At 46.6% G+C, this 13,370-nt stretch overlaps 1 protein-coding gene across 2 annotated transcripts in view; it reads right to left on the reverse strand.

The window, feature by feature from the left end:
• The window catches only part of EYA3 (EYA transcriptional coactivator and phosphatase 3), a 146,684-nt gene that overhangs the window by 60,057 nt on the left and 73,257 nt on the right, over window positions 1-13,370 (reverse strand). For both annotated transcript variants that reach the window (XM_065421595.1, XM_065421596.1), the window contains exon 5: window positions 1,633-1,699. In XM_065421595.1, the coding sequence (XP_065277667.1) occupies window positions 1,633-1,699 (67 nt within the window). The remainder of the gene's footprint in view (window positions 1-1,632; window positions 1,700-13,370) is intronic.

Below are 13,370 nucleotides of genomic sequence, written 5' to 3' on the forward strand. Positions count from 1 at the left end.
CAGTATCCTGTCTTCCAGCAGTGTCCGATGCCAGATACTTCAGAGGGAATGAACAGAACAGGGCAATTATCGAGTGATTTATCCCTTGTTGTCCACTCCCAGGTTCTGGCAATCAGAGACTAAGGACACACAGAACATGGGATTGCATCCCTGACCATTTGGCTAATTAATTGTCATTGATGGACCTATGCTCCATGAACTTACCTAGTTCCTTTTTGAAACCAGTTATAGTTCTGGCCTTCACAACACTCCCGGGAAGTGAGGTCCACAGGTTGACTGTGTGTTGGGTGAAGAAATACTTCCCTTTCTTTGTGTGCCTATTAATTTCATTGGGTGACACCTGGTTCTTGTGTTATGAGGAGGAGTAAATAACACTTTCTTATTCACTTTCTCCACACCATTCACAATTTTATAGCTCTCTATCATATCCCCCCTTAGTCATCTCTTTTCCAAGCTGAAAAGTCACAGTCTTTTTAATCTCTCCTCATATGGAAGCTGTCCCATACCCCTAAACATTTTTGTTGCCCTTCTCCATACCTTTTCCAATTCTAATATATCTTTTTTGAGATGGAGTAACCAGACCTGCATGCAGTATTTCAGGTGTGAGCGTACCATGGCTTTATATAAAGGCATTATTGTAGTTACTGTCTTGTTATCTCTCTCTTTCCTAATGGTTCCTAACATTGTTAGCTTTTTTGATTGCTACTGCACATTGAGCAGATGTTTCATAGAACTGTCCACAATGACTCCAAGATCTCTTTCTTGAGCAGTAACAGCTAATTTAGACCCAATCATTTTGTATGTATAGTTGGGACTATATTTTCCCCATGTGCATTACTTTGCAATTATCAACATTGAATTTTATCTGCTGTTTTGTTGCCCAGTCACCCAGTTTTGAGAGAATCTTTTGGAACTCCTCACAGTCTGCTTTGGACTTTACTATCCTGAGTATCGTCTGCAAATTTTGCCACCTCACTGTTTACCGCTTTTTCCAGATCGTTTATGATTATGTTGGTTCCAGTACAGATCCCTGGGTGACACTGCTATTTACCGCTCTCCATTCTGAAAACTGATAATTTATTCCTACCCTTTGTTTCCTATCTTTTAACCAGTTACTCATCGATGAGAGGACCTTCCCTCTTATCCCGTGACTGCTTACTTTGCTTAAGAGCCTTTGGTGAGGGACCTTTTCAAGGCTTTCTGTAAGTCCACGTACACTACATCCACTGAATCACTCTTGTCCACATGTTTGTGGACTCCCCTCAAAGAATTTTAATAGATTGGTGAGGCATGATTTTCCTTTACAAAAACAATGTTGACTCTTCCTCAATAAATCACGTTCATCTGTGTGTCTGATCATTCTAATTTTTACTATAGTTTCAATTTGCCTGGTACTGAAGTTAGTACTGGCCTGTAATTGACAGGATCGCGTCTGGAGCCTTTTTTAAAAACTAGTGTCACATTAGCCATCCTCCAGTCATCTGGTGCAGAGGCTGATTAAAGTGACAGGTTATGTAACACAGTTAGTAGTTCTGCAATTTCATATTTGAATTCTTTCAGAACTAAATCAAAAGTTTTAACAGTTTAGAGAAAAATGCAGTTATAAAATTTAGAACCAATTTTTCAACTTACTTTGCAGAATATAGCTGTGAGGTATAGTCATTTGGTGACCTTGGGATGTAATCAGTGCATGTCAGAACTGAAAAAGAAACATTTTATACAACAGAATTGTAAAGAAAGGATTTTTTTAAACTACACAATTTCCAAAAAAAGTAACAAAACTTAATGAATCACAGTGAAACATAAGCACGTCCCACAAGGTGTTCTAACCTGACAAACCATGTAGCTGTTAAGTTTTTGGAGTGCTTTGGATATATGGTTAAAAAATATTTACAAATGTGTTTAAACAGGGTGAAAAATGTAACTTCCTGCCCCTGCAAATAAGTGCATCATTCAGAGCAGCAAGTTGTCCCTTCACAGACAATAAGACCAGAATCTATGGCTTTCATTTCCTTGATTTTGGGAGTGTGACAAATCCCCTGAACATTCTACAGTTCTGCACGTGCACCGATGCTTCACTTCAGCATGCACTGCACTGAAAATCCCCTGGAACCCAGCTGTTACTGGAGCAGCTATGGTGGCTAAGGGATAGAGAGACCGCGAGGCCAAGTTGAGCCAGGCTCTTCCCCCAGACCCCTCTCCCCTGCCCCCAAAATACATGGGCCCAGCAGCCCATCTTCTCCCTCTGGTGGCACCACATTAGGCAGGATCCCCCAACCCATCTCTTGGGGGACAGGACAAGAACTCATGGAGCTGAGAAACAGCCTGGCTGCTGCCAGAACAGCTGTAACAGCAATGGGGAGAGCACCAAGCTTTACCACCTGCTCTGGATCCTTCACATGGCCCTGGCAGCCCACCTCCCCCTTGGGGACGCTACATGAGACAAGAGTTCAGGGGCAGCATAACAGGACCAGTCTGAAAACGCATCCACTTAGCCTCAACGCCTGTTCAGAAGAGCCTGCTATATCTTGTCCTTGGCTATACTGTCAGTAAAAGGGGGCTACTTAGTCAAGTATTGCTTCTGTGGGTTATCCATCCTCCTCTAGTGGCTTGTTCACATACAGTAACAGCCTTCTGCTGCCAGCTAATGTAGTTAGCCCTGTAGCTCAAGTAGTACATCTGAGGGGCAGTTCAAACACTGTTAATGTGAAGTTTATTACAGTTGTACATGCCGATGTTTTTACTTTTTTCTGTTTAAAAAAGCAAAAGGAAATTTAAAAAGTTATTCAGGTTGCAAGGGCAAGCACTCAAAAGTGCAGAAATCTCATATTTAATGTTCTGCGTGTGCCTTATGATACACTCTATAATTACATGGTCACCTACTGTTTTTTCCACAAGACCTCTGCCTCATTCAGTGCACAGGGCAGTTGGTGTTCAGGGAATGAATCAGGGCTATGCAATAAATGAGGTCATTCTAGTCTGTGGGCTCTTTGCCTCATTTGCTCTAGAAGTTGGAAGGCACACAGAGAACGAGGAAGGGAACTGGAGAAAGAAAAAAGATGGTCCTGGGGTAAAGGCAGTTAAATGCCACTTAGAACTGGCTTCTATCCTGGCTCTCCCACACACTTCCCATGCTTCTTAAACCAATATTGTTGGCAGCTGACCACTGACTGCATGCCCCTCACTTTCTGGGTGCCTAATGTGACAACTTGGGGTTCCGGATGCACAGAAGTGCTGAGTGCTCAGAACAGTAAGTCAAGTCAATGGGAGCTGTGGGTGCTCACCACCTCTGGCAGCAAGGCAGTAAGATGTGGAGTTGTAGGCACAGGAGTTCGCAGTCAGGATCCTGAGTTCGGATCCTGGCTCTCCCACTGATTCAACATGCGTCATAGAATCATAGAATATCAGGGTTGGAAGGGACCTCAGGAGATCATCTAGTCCAACCCCCTGCTCAAAGCAGGACCAATTCCCAACTAAATCATCCCAGCCAGGGCTTTGTCAAGCCGGGCCTTAAAAACCTCCAAGGAAGGAGACTCCATCACCTCCCTAGGTAACGCATTCCAGTGCTTCACCACCCTCCTAGTGAAATAGTGTTTCCTAATATCCAACCTAGACCTCCCCCACTGCAACTTGAGACCATTGCTCCTTGTTCTGTCATCTGCCACCATTGAGAACAGCCGAGTTCCATCCTCTTTGGAACCCCCCTTCAGGTAGTTGAAGGCTGCTATCAAATCCCCACTCATTCTTCTCTTCTGGAGACTAAACAAGCCCAGTTCCCTCAGCCTCTCCTCATAAGTCATGTGCTCCAGCCCCCTAATCATTTTTGTTGCCCTCCCCTGGACTCTTTCCAATTTTTCCACATCCTTCTTGTAGTGTGGGGCCCAAAACTGGACACAGTACTCCAGATGAGGCCTCACCAATGTCGAATAAAGGGGAACGATCACGTCCCTCGATCTGCTGGCAATGCCCCTACTTATACAGCCCAAAATGCCGTTAGCCTTCTTGGCAACAAGAGCACACTGTTGACTCATATCAGCTTCTCGTCCACTGTGACCCCTAGGTCCTTTTCTGCAGAACTGCTACCTAGCCATTCGGTCCCTAGTCTGTAGCTGTGCATGGGATTCTTCCGTCCTAAGTGCAGGACTCTGCACTTGTCCTTGTTGAACCTCATCAGGTTTCTTTTGGCCCAATCCTCTAATTTGTCCGATCCCTACCCTCTAGTGTATCTACCACACCTCCTAGTTTAGTGTCATCGGCAAACTTGCTGAGAGTGCAGTCCACACCATCCTCCAGATCATTAATAAAGATATTAAACAAAACCAGCCCCAGGACAGACCCTTGGGGCACTCCGCTTGAAACTGGCTGCCAACTAGACATGGAGCCATTGATCACTACCCGTTGAGCCCGACGATCTAGCCAGCTTTCTATCCACCTTACAGTCCATTCATCCAGCCCATACTTCTTTAACTTGGCAGCAAGAATACTGTGGGAGACCGTATCAAAAGCTTTGCTAAAGTCAAGGAATAACACATCCACTGCTTTCCCCTCATCCACAGAGCCAGTTATCTCATCATAGAAGGCAATTAGGTTAGTCAGGCACGACTTGCCCTTGGTGAATCCATGCTGACTTTTCCTGATCACTTTCCTCTCCTCTAAGTGTTTCATAATTGATTCCTTGAGGACCTGCTCCATGATTTTTCCAGGGACTGAGGTGAGGCTGACTGGCCTGTAGTTCCCCGGATCCTCCTTCTTCCCTTTTTTAAAGATGGGCACTACATTAGCCTTTTTCCAGTCATCCGGGGAACTACACGCCATGAGTTTTCAAAAATAATGGCTAATGGCTCTGCAATCTCATCCGCCAACTCCTTTAGCACCCTCGGATGCAGCGCATCCGGCCCCATGGACTTGTGCACGTCCAGTTTTTCTAAATAGTCCCGAACCACTTCTTTCTCCACAGAGGGCTGGTCACCTTCTTCCCATATTGTGCTGCCCAGTGCAGCAGTCTGGGAGCTGACCTTGTTTGTGAAGACAGAGGCAAAAAAATCCTTGAGTACATTAGCTTTTTCCACATCCTCGGTCACTAGGTTGCCTCCCTCATTCAGTAAGGGGCCCACACTTTCCTTGACTTTCTTCTTGTTGCTAACATACCTGAAGAAACCCTTCTTCTTACTCTTAACATCTCTTGCTAGCTGCAACTCCAAGTGTGATTTGGCCTTCCTGATTTCACTCCTGCATGCCTGAGCAATATTTTTATACTCCTCCCTGGTCATTTGTCCAATCTTCCACTTCTTGTAAGCTTCTTCTTTGCGTTTAAGATCAGCAAGGATTTCACAGTTTAGCCAAGCTGGTCGCCTGCCATATTTACTATTCTTTCTACACATCGGGATGGTTTGTTCCTGCAACCGCAATAAGGATTCTTTAAAATACAGCCAGATCTCCTGGACCCCTTTGCCCTTCATGTTATTCTCCCAGGGGATCCTGCCCATCTGTTCCCTGAGGGAGTCAAAGTCTGCTTTTCTGAAGTCCAGGGTCCGTATTCTGCTGCTCTCCTTTCTTCCTTGTGTCAGGATCCTGAACTCGACCATCTCATGGTCACTGCCTCCCAGGTTCCCATCCACTTTTGCTTCCCCTACTAATTCTTCCCGGTTTGTGAGCAGCAGGTCAAGAAAAGCTCTGCCCCTAGTTGGTTCCTCCAGCACTTGCACCAGGAAATTGTCCCCTACACTTTCCAAAAACTTCCTGGATTGTCTGTGCACCGCTGTATTGCTCTCCCAGCAGATATCAGGGTGATTAAAGTCTCCCATGAGAACCAGGGCCTGCGATCTAGCAACTTCTGCTAGTTGTTAGAAGAAAGCCTCGTCCACCTCATCCCCCTGGTCTGGTGGTCTATAGCAGACTCCGACCACGACATCACCCTTGTTGCTCACACTTCTCAACTTTATCCAGAGACACTCAGGTTTTTCTGCAGTTTCATACCGGAGCTCTGAGCAGTCATACTCCTCTCTTACATACAACGCAACTCCCCCACCTTTTCTGCCCTGCCTGTCCTTCCTGAACAGTTTATATCCATCCATGATAGTACTCCAGTCATGTGAGTTATCCCACCAAGTCTCTGTTATTCCAATCGCATCATAGTTCCCTGACTGTGCCAGGACTTCCAGTTCTCCCTGCTTGTTTCCCAGGCTTCTTGCATTTGTGTATAGGCACTTAAGATAACTCATTGATCGTCCCTCTTTCTCAGTATGAGACAGGAGTCCTCCCCTCTTGCGCTCTCCTGCTTGTGCTTCCTCCCAGGATCCCATTTCCCCACTTACCTCAGGGCTTTGGTCTCCTTCCCCCGGTGAAGCTAGTTTAAAGCCCTCCTCACTAGGTTAGCCAGCCTGCTGGCGAAGATGCTCTTCCCTCTCTTCGTTAGGTGGAGCCCGTCCCTGCCCAGCACTCCTCCTTCTTGGAACACCATCCCATGGTCGAAGAATCCAAAGCCTTCTCTCCGACACCACCTGCGTAGCCGTTCGTTGACTTCCACGATTCGACAGTCTCTACCCAGGCCTTTTCCTTGCACAGGGACGATGGACGAGAACACCACTTGCACCTCAAACTCCTTTATCCTTCTTCCCAGAGCCACGTAGTCTGCAGTGATCCGCTCAAGGTCATTCTTGGCAGTATCATTGGTGCCCACGTGGAGAAGCAGGAAGGGGTAGCGATCCGAGGGCTTGATGAGTCTCGGCAGTCTCTCCGTCACATCGTGTATCCTAGCTCCTGGCAAGCAGCAGACCTCTCGGTTTTCCCGGTCGGGGCGGCAGATAGATGACTCAGTCCCCCTGAGGAGGGAGTCCCCGACCACCACCACCACCACCCTCCTCCTCCTCTTGGGAGTGGTGGTCGTGGAACCCCCATCCCTAAACCGTCCATAAACCTCTTTCTTTGTCTCAGTTTTCAGAGTTATGAAATGGGGATGATAAACACTCTCCTACCTCACAGGGAAGTTGTGAATATGAATTCATTAGTGTCTGTGAGGCTTTCGTACTACATCAATGAGAGCCACAGAGGAGCCAATGAGCATATTACTAACTCTGTAGTCAGCGCAGGGCTTGGATGGGGCATGGTAAATAAGGCAAAGACCACACATTGAATGATGAGCATAAGAGCGGCCTCATTCCCTGAGCGCAGTCTTCCCTGTGCACTGAATGAGGCAGGGGTTCTGTGGAAATAATAGGGTGTGATTATGTAATTAAAGAACTGTATGCACTAGAGGGCTAAATTACAGTTGCACAGGCAACCTTCAATTGACATTTTGACTTTGCAACCAAAATAACTTTCTTTTAACTTAGTGTTTTGGGATATAGTTTAATTATACGATGTAATCCAGTCTGATATTACAATCCTGCAAACATAGTCTGGACCTTATAGAAGCTAATGAAATAGCTCCCTCTGCTGCTTAGTATTAACTATTGAATGTTGCGGGCTATGAGTAGAGATGACAAAAAGTCTCAGGGCTTGTCTATACAAAGGGCTAGTGTGTGGCAAGACGGGATGTAAATCTACAGCGCACTAGCTTGCCGCACACTAACCAGCCGTGTGGGCCCTGCAACCTTAAACTAAACGTTCCCTAGTGTGCTTTGACCTACTACTAAACAGCAGTAGGTCAAAGTGCACTAGGGGAGAGGTTATTTCCCTGTAACTGGAGATTCTTTGAGACGTGGTCCCTTTCTGTATTACACTGTGGGTTATGCATGCGCACCCATGCGACTGGATTGAAAGTAGAGTCCACTGGTCCACACATGTTCCCTGACTTGCCTTGTGCTGCCATCCAAGGCGATAAAGGGCAGGACAGACAGACTGTGTCTCCAGTTCCTTCTCCACTGTGAATCAGACAGATTCAAAACACAGGGGAAGGGCGGGTGGGTAGTGGAATATAGATAGCAACCACAAATCTCAAAGAACCTGCAGTTACAGGGAACTAATCTCCTCTTCTTCTTTGAGTGATGGTCCCTATTGTATTCCACTGTGGGTGATTGGCAAGCAGTACCTTAGTTGGAAGAAGGTGCAAGGATGAGGGTGGAAGGGTCGTGCAAAGAACCACCATGCCAAAGGATGCATCTGCTGCCAAGTCCTGCACCAAGGCGTAGTGTGTTGCCAAGATGTGGACAGAACCCCACGTGGCTGCTTTACAGGTCTATAAAAGGCACAACTTGAAGGGATGCCGTGGTCATAGCTTGGAGTGAGCTCATACCTCTATTGGGCGAGGTTCGACAGCTGGTAGCAGAGTATAATGCAGCTAGAAATTCATTTGAAAAATTCTCTGGGTGGAGATGGCCTATCCCAAGTCTCTCTGTTACCTCAGTAAATAGACTTTCTGATTGGTTTCGTTCTCTGCCGGCAGAAGGCTAGAGCTCATTGGACTTTGAGGGAATGGAGAAGACGTTCTTCTGCAGATGCGTGTGGTTTCGGGAAGAAAACAGGTAGGTGAATGGATTGGTTAATGTGAAACAGATCACCTTAGGTAAGAATTTCAGGTGTAGGCATAAGGAAACCTTATCTTTGTGGAAGACTGTAAATGGCACATCTGCCATCATAGCATTTGAGTTCCCCTATCCTCCTCGCCAAAGTAATAGCAACAAGAAAGGCGACCTTCATGGAGAGGAAGGACATAGAGCAAGATTCTATTGGCTCAAAGTGGGGTTTCATTAATACCGAGAGTATCAGATTCAGGTCCCATTGAGATGCAATTGTTTGGAGAGGTGGGAAGGTTCTGACGAGGCCTTTCAAAAATCTAGCAGTTAGTGGGTGTGTAAAAATAGAGTAACCTTCCATAGGAGGATGGAATGTGCTGATCGCCGCTAGGTGGACTCTCAAAGCGCTGAGGGCAAGGCCCAATGCGTACCAGGAAAGAATGTGGTCCAGGATTGGGGGAATATCAGTTGCTTCTGGTAAAAACTCTTATGTTGTGCCCAAGACAAAAAACATCTCTACTTAGCTCAGTAATATTGTCTAGTGGAATTTTTTCCTACTGTTAGAGAGAATGTCTTGTACCACTGAGGAACATGCCTGTTCTATAGTTGATGCCCGTCCAAGTACCATGCACTGAGGTGAAGTGGACACGGATTGTGGAGCTTGATCTCGCCATTGCACTGTGTTGAAAGGTCGGGAAGTACGAGATGGGGATCGGTGGCCAGGACGACATGAGCAGAAGATTGGGGAAGCAGAATTGTCTGGGTCAGAAGGGGGCAATCAGAATGACCGTTGCCTTGTCTTGATGGATTTTGTAGAGCACTTGAGGTAGGAGCAGTACAGAAAGGAAGATATAGTTGAGCTGGTGCGATCAAAAGAGAAGGAGGGCCTCATCCTGACAGCAGTAACCGAAGGCTCCCCTGGAGCAGTATGTGGTGCACCTGCTGTTTGTCTGAGAAGCGAATAGGTCCTTGGTTGCGGTCCCCCATTGCGTGAAGATGTCACGTAGCACTGCGTTATGAAGTTCCCACTCATGATTGATCGCAAAATGTCTGCTGAGTGACGTGAGAACATTCTGTGTCCCCGGAATATAGGCCGCAGATAGGCTAATCTGATTACTGATGAATCAGTTCCGGAGTTTGACCACTTTTGCACATAGAGAGGTGGATCTCACTCCTCCTTGTTCATTGCAGTAAAAGACCATGGTGGTGTTGTCCAACATGATCAGGACATGATGAGAGTAAATGAGTGGAAGAAAGGATTCACACGCTCTTCTTACTGCTCAAAAGTTCTCGGACATTGATGTGCATTCTGGATTCTTAAAGTGTCCATGTCCCTTGTGTGGTATGGTCATCGATATGTGCTCCCCAGCCGAATAGTGACAACAGTTCTGTCTGGGGAAGAAGGAAAAAATGGGGACTCCCACACAAATGCGATGTGGGCCTGTCCACCATAGGAGGGATGATAGTATCTTGGGTGGGACTGTCAGCATAAGGTTCATAGAGTGACGATTCAGTGAATACACTGACTGAGGCCATGTCTGCAGGCAGAGAAGGTGAAGTCTAATGAAGGGGGTCACGTAGGTGCATGAAACCATATAGCCAAGTACAGAGAGGCACATCTTGGCTGGTACAAAATGGTTGTTTGTGATGCGAGCTATGACGACATTCATTGCTTGAAATCTGTCTGTAAACAGATATTCCTGTGCCGTGATAGAGTTTAGGGTAGCTCCAATGAAGTCCAATGACTGCGTGGGGTTGAGGATTGACTTCTTGATGTTGATGCGGACTTCTAGTGAAGCAAGGAGGCTGAGTAACATGAAGATAGATGCAACAGAGGGTCCTGTGGCACCTTTAAGACTAACAGAAGTATTGGGAGCATAAGCTTTCGTGGGTAAGAACCTCACTTCTTCAGATGCAATTAATGGAAATTTCCAGAGGCAGGTATAAATCAGTATGGAGATAACGAGGTTAGTTCAATCAGGGAGGGTGAGGTGCTCTGCTAGCAGTTGAGGTGTGAACACCAAGGGAGGAGAAACTGCTTCTGTAGTTGGATAGCCATTCATAGTCTTTGTTTAATCCTGATCTGATGGTGTCAAATTTGCAAATGAATTGGAGCTCAGCAGTTTCTCTTTGGAGTCTGGTCCTGAAGTTTTTTTGCTGTAAGATAGCTACCTTTACATCTGCTATTGTGTGGCCAGGGAGGTTGAAGTGTTCTCCTACAGGTTTTTGTATATTGCCATTCCTGATATCTGACTTGTGTCCATTTATCCTCTTGCGTAGTGACTGTCCAGTTTGGCCGATGTACATAGCGGAGGGGCATTGCTGGCACATGATGGCATATATAACATTGGTGGACGTGCAGGTGAATGAGCCGGTGATGTTGTAGCTGATCTGGTTAGGTCCTGTGATGGTGTTGCTGGTGTAGATATGTGGGCAGAGTTGGCATCGAGGTTTGTTGCATGGGTTGGTTCCTGAGTTAGAGTTGTTATGGTGCGGTGCGTGGTTGCTGGTGAGAACATGCTTAAGGTTGGCGGGTTGTCTGTGGGCGAGGACTGGCCTGCCTCCCAAGGTCTGTGAAAGTGAGGGATCATTGTCCAGGATGGGTTGTAGATCACTGATGATGCGTTGGAGAGGTTTAAGCTGAGGACTGTAGGTGATGGCCAGTGGAGTTCTGTTGGTTTCTTTTTTGGGCCTGTCTTGTAGCAGGAGGCTTCTGGGTACACGTCTGGCTCTGTCGATTTGTTTCTCTATTTCCTTGTGTGGGTATCATAGTTTTGAGAATGCTTGGTGAAGATCTTGTAGGTGTTGGTCTCTGTCTGAGGGGTTGGAGCAGATGCGGTTGTACCTCAGCGCTTGGCTGTAGACGATGGATCGTGTGGTGTGTCTGGGGTGGAAGCTGGAGGCATGAAGGTAGGCGTAGCGGTCGGTGGGTTTTTGGTATAGGGTGGTGTTAACGTGGCCATCGCTTATTTGTACTGTGGTGTCTAGGAAGTGGACCTCCCGTGTAGATTGGTCCAGGCTGAGGTTGATGGTGGGGTGGAAGCTGTTGAAATCATGGTGGAATTCTTCCACGGTCTCCTTCCCATGGGTCCAGATGATGAAGATGTCATCAATGTAGCTTAGGTAGAGAAGGGGCGTGAGTGGACGAGAGCTGAGGAAGCGTTGTTCCAGGTCAGCCATAAAAATGTTGGCATATTGTGGGGCCATGCGGGTGCCCATAGCGGTGCCACTGGTCTGGAGGTATATATTGTCACCAAATTTGAAATAATTGTGCGTGAGGATAAAGTCACAGAGCTCAGCAACAAGCTGTGCTGTGTCATCATCAGGGATACTGTTCCTGACAGCTTGTATTCCATCTGTGTGTGGGATGTTTGTGTAGAGAGCCTCCACATCCATGGTGGCTAGGATGGTGTTTTCTGGGAGGTCACCAATGCATTGTAGTTTTCTCAGGAAATCAGTGGTGTCACGGAGATAGCTGGGAGTGCTGGTGGCGTAGGGTCTGAGTAGGGAGTCCACATATCCAGACAGTCCTTCAGTGAGAGTGCCAATGCCTGAGATGATGGGGCGTCCAGGATTTCCAGGTTTGTGGATCTTGGGTCTAGAATAACCCCGGTCGGGGCTCTAAGGGTATGTTGATTTGTTCCTGTGTTAGTGTAGGGAGTGTCCTGAGTAGATGGTGCAGTTTCCTAGTGTATTCCTCAGTGGGATCTGAGGAAAGTGACCTGTAGAATTCGGTATTGGAGAGTTGTCTGGCAGCCTCCTTCTGGTAGTCAGAACTGTTCATGATGACAACAGCACCTCCTGACACAAGTCAGATATCAGGAATGGCAATATACAAAAACCTGTAGGAGAACACTTCAACCTCCCTGGCCACACAATAGCAGATGTAAAGGTAGCTATCTTACAGCAAAAAAACTTCAGGACCAGACTCAAAAGAGAAACTGCTGAGCTCCAGTTCATTTGCAAATTTGACACCATCAGATCAGGATTAAACAAAGACTGTGAATGGCTATCCAACTACAGAAGCAGTTTCTCCTCCCTTGGTGTTCACACCTCAACTGCTAGCAGAGCACCTCACCCTCCCTGATTGAACTAACCTCGTTATCTCCATACTGATTTATACCTGCCTCTGGAAATTTCCATTACTTGCATCTGAAGAAGTGAGGTTCTTACCCACGAAAGCTTATGCTCCCAATATCTGTTAGTCTTAAAGGTGCCACAGGACCCTCTGTTGCTTTTTACAGATTCAGACTAACACGGCTACCCCTCTGATACATGAAGATAGATGAGTGTGCTTCTTGGCAGGACCAGGCGGCTAGGAGACAGTCATCAAGGTATGGAAAACCAAGGAGACCATAAAGCCTGATGTGAACTTAATTTATTTTATTTATTTTAACTGCTACTACATAAAATACTTTGGTGAAGACTCAGAGCAGTAGCTATCCCAAAAGGTAGTACTCTGTATTGGAAATGGTTGGAGCCCACCATAAATCTGAGAAAATGTCTATGGGCAGGGTGGGTTGTCGATGTGGAAGTAAGCATCCTTCATAATCGAGAGCCGGGAACCACATGCCTTTTTCTAAGGATGGAATTATTGCTGCCAATGTGACTATGCAAAACGTCAGTTTGCAGATGAAGCAATTGAAGTGGCAGAGACTGAGGTTTGGTCTCCAGCCACCCCTCTTCTTGGGTATGAGGAAGTAAGTAGAGTAGAACCTGTTCCTTGATATGCTAGAGAAATGTGTTTTATTACTTCTCATTGTAATAAGGAGTTCACCTTTTGGGTAAGAATACTGTTGTTAGAGTGGTCCCCGAAGGGGGGGTCTTAGGTCTTCTTCTCGGGCCAGTGGGACTTAGAATGTGCTTTGGCCCCTGGGGCTGAGCTGGTGGAGGGAATGTCCAGTTTCCTGAACTTGG

This window comes from Emys orbicularis, chromosome 23 (genome assembly GCF_028017835.1).
Source record: "Emys orbicularis isolate rEmyOrb1 chromosome 23, rEmyOrb1.hap1, whole genome shotgun sequence".
Lineage (NCBI taxonomy): Eukaryota > Metazoa > Chordata > Testudines > Emydidae > Emys > Emys orbicularis.